At 43.7% G+C, this 6405-nt stretch overlaps 1 protein-coding gene across 1 annotated transcript; it reads left to right on the forward strand.

Moving 5' to 3' along the window:
- Nucleotides 1-5108: 5108 nt before the first annotated feature.
- On the forward strand, nt 5109-6151 carry LOC311045198 (lipoyl amidotransferase LIPT1, mitochondrial-like; the record flags this gene model as incomplete). Its single annotated transcript, XM_084056998.1, has 2 exons — nt 5109-5558; nt 5954-6151. 2 exons carry the CDS (start codon nt 5109-5111, stop codon nt 6149-6151), a joined length of 648 nt encoding a protein of 215 aa, XP_083913124.1.
- Nucleotides 6152-6405: the final 254 nt, after the last annotated feature.

The raw sequence follows: 6405 nt of genomic DNA on the forward strand, positions 1-6405 counted from the left end.
TAATTCTCAGTTTAGTGTCATCAGGGAGCTTAAGCCTTAAACTTTTTCAATGACCAAAACAAATCCGAAAAATAAGCTCAATACCACCAGACACTGACATCCAATAACAACATAAAAGCACCTCACATGAAACAGAAAATAAGCATCAATGCAATATACCTTACATGTTCATAAAATACACATACATTTACAACAACAGACAGCATTGTATCACAGCCCACAGCAGTCATATTTATAAGCATCATCAGGGATTGAGACAAATATACTGTAGATATTAGATACTCTTGACTTTAGTGAGCTAAAGCCCCCTTTGTCGAAGAGATCCCCATAATCAATTTTGCAAAAAATAAAGTCGTACCACAATTTGTGTGACCGCCGCCATGATACCCGGACAGAACCTGCAGCCAACAGCGAGGAGAACTCGCCACACGCCTCCGCCGGCAGCCAATCGGATGGCGCCCGGATCTCGCAGCGTTTCATGAACTCCTTCTTGAACCTCCATGGTAGCGGACGTCGGGCTGTGATTGGTGGAGGCGGTGGATGCGTAGTCGTGGAGACGGAGCAGGGCGTGGACGGTGAACTTGGGCGTGCGTCCGAACGTCCACTCCCAAGACCGCAGCTCATTGGCCAGTCTGGTGATGCCAGGAAATGGATTTTATGAAACAGAAAATAAGAATCAAGTGAATATAGCTTACATGTAAACCCCAAAACTTTGCTTTGGGGTCATTTACAAGTACAGACAGCATTGTATTACAGTCCACAGCATTCATATTTATAAGCATCATCATCATCTGGGATTGAGACAAATATACTGTCTAGATAGAAGATACTCTTGCCTTTAGTGAGATAAAGCCCCTTTCGTCGAAGAGATCCCCATAATCAAGACGATCTCCTCGCAGCGTTTCATGAACCCGTTCTTGACCTCCATGGTAGCAGACGCCGGGCTGTGATTGGTGGAGGCGGTGGACGCGTCGTCGTGGAGATGGAGTAGGGCGTGGACGGTGAACTTGGGCGTGCATCCGAACGTCCACTCCCAGCTCATTGGCCAGTCTGGTGATGCCAGGAAATGAATTTTAATTCTCACATGAAACAGAAAATAAGCATCAACGGAATATAGCTTACATGTACATGAAATACAATAAAGTTTGCTCTGGAGTCATGTACAACAACAGACAGCATTGTATCACAGCCCAGAGCAGTCATTTTTATAAGCATCATCATCATCTCGGATTGAGACAAATATACTGTTGTAGGAACTATACAGTTGTAGGAACTATTGTTGTATTGTTGTATTGGATCTATTAGCTCGTGCTCATTTGATTTGGCTATTTTATCTCAGGTGTTTATGAAAGTAGATAGCTGATACATTGCACTTTTACCTTAGCGCTAGGTATACTCTTGGTTGCTTGTTTTTACAGGAAATGCACTTAAGACCTCTGGTGATTAGTAGTTTCGTTCCCTACCTATGTTGAATGCACCTATTGTAAGTCGCTTTGGATAAAAGCGTCTGCTAAATGAATGTAATGTAATGTATACTGTCTAGATAGAAGATACTCTTACCTTTAGTGAGCTAAAGCCCCCTTCGTCAAAGAGATCCCCATAATCAATACGATGTTGGGCCTTAGCAGCTGCAGTGTGGTCTGGAAGGCCATCTCCATCTGCCATTTCCTGTGTCCCGGGGGCACATTTTAATATTATACGCCTCATTAATGTTGGATTATACGGGGTAATTATACATAGTATATAATATCTGCACGTATGAGTACAATGGAGTCACTATGTAGTACCCTGTAGTAGTACACTATGTTGTAGGCTGATAGGGATGGGGTCAGAGGAGGGTCAAGGGTCAGGGGTTACTGGTCTTTGAAAGCCTCCGGGTCGAAGGTTGGTGTCCAGGAAGCGTGTCAACTCGGTCAGATGACCTTCCTTGTTTCCTGTAGAAGGAGCTGCAGCTGGTCCACGACCAGCGTACCAGACTGGTTTGATGCGTTCAGGGCTAAGTTCTGGTAGATGTCATTGCCTCTCCTGACCCACACTGAGCTTTTCCTAACATGGAAAAGGTAAAATAAAGAAACTACACGTTAGTGGGGAGCGCTAATTAAACGACCCCAGTTAAAACTCAGTTAAAACTCAAGAAATCACCAAAACAGTCTATTTTCAGACCGACTTGAAGATGATGCCTGGGAGAAGAGGGATCCCTTTAATTCTCAGTTTAGTGTCATCAGGGAGCTTAAGCCTTAAACTTTTTCAATGACCAAAACAAATCCGAAAAATAAGCTCAATAACACCACAGACACTGAAATCCAATAACAACATAAAAGCACCTCACATGAAACAGAAAATAAGCATCAATGCAATATACCTTACATGTTCATAAAATACACATACATTTACAACAACAGACAGCATTGTATCACAGCCCACAGCAGTCATATTAATAAGCATCATCATCATCTGGGATTGAGACAAATATACTGTAGATAGAAGATACTCTTGACTTTAGTGAGCTAAAGCCCCCTTCGTCAAAGAGATCCCCATAATAAATTTTGAAAAAAATAAAGTCGTACCACAATTTGTGTGACCGCCGCCATGGCACCCGGGCAGAACCATGCAGCCAAAAGCGAGGAGAACTCGCCACACGCCTCCGCCGGCAGCCAATCGGACGGCGCCCGGATCTTGCAGCGTTTCATGAACTCCTTCTCCATGGTAGCAGACGTCGGGCTGTGATTGGTGGAGGCGGTGGATGCGTTGTCGTGGAGACGGAGCAGGGCGTGGACGGTGAACTTGGGCGTGCGTCCGAACGTCCACTCCCAAGACCGCAGCTCATTGGCCAGTCTGGTGATGCCAGGAAATTTATTTTATTTCTCACATGAAACAGAAAATAAGAATCAATTGAATATAGCTTACATGTACATACAATACAATAAACTTTGTGTTGCAGGTCCCAGGTAGCCAGGACAAGCATGCAGATAATAATGTCCTGTTTATCAGGAGAAAGAAGCACACAGAACGTTTTAGTTGTTTTCAGACTGGTAGCTCTCATTGGAATGTATTCACAGAAATCAGATTCACAATTTACTTTGTTTCCCATTTCTTTTGTTACTTTGAATTATCATTTCAATGTATGTTACTTATCTTCAACTCTGTTTTCACCAAAATCACTCAATTAAACCACAACTGTATCACTAGTTAATCAGCATTACAATACTGCATGTTTTTCCCATACTCTTTTCCATATATGTTCACATAGCAAAGCTGTTACACATCCTCACTTCAAAACATACAATATAGTACCCAATTAGACCTTTATTAACTTGTCTTTCTAAGGAATATTCACCTTTAACTTAATGCACTTCTTAGCAATTTTCAGTTAAGCAATTATACTTTTCTTCTTCTTACTAATAAAGTTACTGTACTTAAAATATTAATTGACCAATTCCTGAGTTAACTTATTTAACCATGTCCAAACACAATGAAATAGCATGTCAAACTTATTACAGAACACACAAAATATACCAAAATACATTCTTAATACTTATACAAAAACGGGAGCTCTTAATGGGAGTCTGAATTAGGATCAGAAGGTCCTATGTAAACACTGCACATTCACGTCGCCATTTTGCATTGATTGCTCCAGCCAAACTACTGTGTTCTTCACTGGATTCATTCACAAACAATAACCACATCTAGCAAACACTTTAGAGTTAGGCTCCACCATCAGAACATGTACTTAATGTTATAGTGATCACATTGATACCATTTAGTGACTTTATGCACCACAACTAACCTGTTTAACAGGAGAAAGAAGCACACAGAATGTTTGAGTTGTTTTCAGACTGGGGGAACAGTAGCTCTCATTGGAATGACGTGAGCTTCCGGTCTGCAGGTAAAAGTATCCCATGAGGGAGAAAACACTCTGATACTGCCCCCTACTGACCAAGCTGTATACTCATAATGATAAATTAACACTGACAGCTCCAAAAACGATTTCAAAGCACAAAATAAAATAAATAAATCAACACAAAAATGTGACACATTATGGGTGGGTCACACAAACAAACAATCCAGATGAGAGGTGACGGCAGGCAAGGACCGACACTGCAGAGAACTGGGTCTGGAAAGTGACAAAAACAAGCGATCAGGATGACTGCAGAAAAAACACAGAAAAAGGCTCTACAAGGTACGGACAGCAGCAATGTAGGCTTCAACTATACTTGCCAGGTAATTCTATGGGAAGATCTGGTGTGGAGTGTGGGGAAGGCAAGATTCTTGAAGACTCTGGTGTTGATCATAGTAGAGCCCTGCCTTCTATATGCCTCCACTTCTGTAGGCCTACTATGCTTAGGCTTGAAGCCAAACTGATTGACAGTGGTGGTTATATATACACTTAATCTGTCAAGGAGTAGTTTTTCTATGATTTTGGACAGTATACTAGCAATAGCTATTAGTTATCGATAGTTATCTATACTTCCAACTTTCCCAGCCTTGTCTTTTATTACAGGGACCAGAACAACAGACAGCATGGAGTCAGGTAAAGTGCCATGAGTCAGCAACCCTGAGAAGCAGACAGACAGCAACACTGCCAATCTGGGGCCAGCTTTAAATGCTCTGCTGTAATATTGTCCAGATCACTGGCTTTTTTTGTCAGCAAGTTGCCTTATAATATTAAAAACCTCTTGGGTGTTAAAAAAATGTGCTTTCTTCTTCTTCTATTATGCCTACATGATAAGGCTCACCTTTAACACAATTAAACAGAGTTTCATAATGCTGCCTCCAGAGGTCAGCGATTCCTACTGGATCTGTAGCCCCCTCTACATTACATGGGAGCCCTGCTTTAGCCCTGTTAAGGGACTTTACCTCTTTCCAAAAGTTAGTGGTGTCATTGTTAAGCAGATTGTCAGCCATAGAGTGAGCACTCGGGGCCTGCTCTTGCTTGCTTATGTACCGTAATGCATATTTATATTTGGCATTCATTTTCTTTTTATGTTCAAGGACAGGTCCCTGTCTGGGCCTACCAGCTATTACCCAGGCCTTATGGGCCTCATTGGCCACTGTGTGGTGACTAGCTACCCATTTATTCCATCCAGGCTTGATGTCAGGAGAGTGACATGAAGGTGATGAGGAGCTCTCGGGTTCCTCTGGCCAGGAGGAGGAGTGGAGGAGGAACGGTGTTCCATGACCTGGGCAACGTCAACCTGACCTTCTTCACCTCCAGGAAGCAGTATGACAGACACAGGAACCTGAGGCTGCTCACCACGGCTCTGAAGAAGCTCTCCCCACGGCTGGACATCCACAGCACTGATCGCTTCGACGTGCTGCTCAACGGACACTACAAGATCTCTGGTACAGCAGCTAAGCTGGGTGGTAGCGTGGCCTACCACCACTGCACTCTGCTCTGCTCTGCGGATCGGGCTCTACTCTCGGCGGCGCTCAGGCCGACCTGTGAGGGGATCCGGAGCAACGCCACGGCCAGCGTCCCCTCGCCTGTCAGGAACCTGGACTGCCGGACCGTCATGAGCGCCGTGGCAACGCAGTACAACACAGAGTATGGTTGCAGTGTACCAGTGCATCAGGTGGATCCAGGTGATGAGCGGTGATTTCCTGGCATCACCAGACTGGCCAATGAGCTGCGGTCTTGGGAGTGGACGTTCGGACGCACGCCTAAGTTCACCGTCCACAGATCAGGGAGCGCCGGGAGGGAGGCTGGCCTGGAACCATTAACATCGTTGGCCGAGTCCTCCGGTAAGTTTATTCTTTGTATTGTATAGTCTTTGTCATTGTATTCTGCTTGAAAGCTCAGAACTACAAATAGCAGACATATATGTTTTCTTTAGTTCACCGGCTGTTAGAAATTCACGTAACAGTACTGCGTAATACTAGAAACATTAAGCTAGCAGGCTAGTTGTGTTGCAGTTGTTTTTGGTTGTTTACAATCAATCCATACTCTTTCAAGGTATTGCAAACTGTGAGGATAATTCACCGTTCCTCCCTCGACGATGATGATAAGTTTGTGACCCAGTACCACACGTTAAACCTGATGGAGATACAACCAGAAGAGTCATCGGGAGCACAGGCCCCAGAACCGGATCCCATCCAGACACGGCAGCGTGGGGAATCAGCTCAGGACATCAGCTCAGCGTGGTACATATAATGGTACACTGATGTTGTTTTTAATCATACCAATAATGTATGTGCATACACATTTAATACATTTAAGGTTCACTGTGTTCTGTAATGTTGCATCTTGTGTACCTGCGCATAAGAGTGCAGTGTCTGTGTTTTAAGGATCCTCAGACAATGTAGCAACATTGCATAAGAACAGTAAACCTTATAAACAGAAGACATAATAGAGGGGAATTACAGTGAGTGTAGAAGTACACTTCTGGGGTCTTGGCAATGAAACAC

Source organism: Gymnoscopelus microlampas, assembly GCF_963454915.1.
Source record: "Gymnoscopelus microlampas genome assembly, chromosome: 5".
NCBI classification, from domain to species: domain Eukaryota; kingdom Metazoa; phylum Chordata; class Actinopteri; order Myctophiformes; family Myctophidae; genus Gymnoscopelus; species Gymnoscopelus microlampas.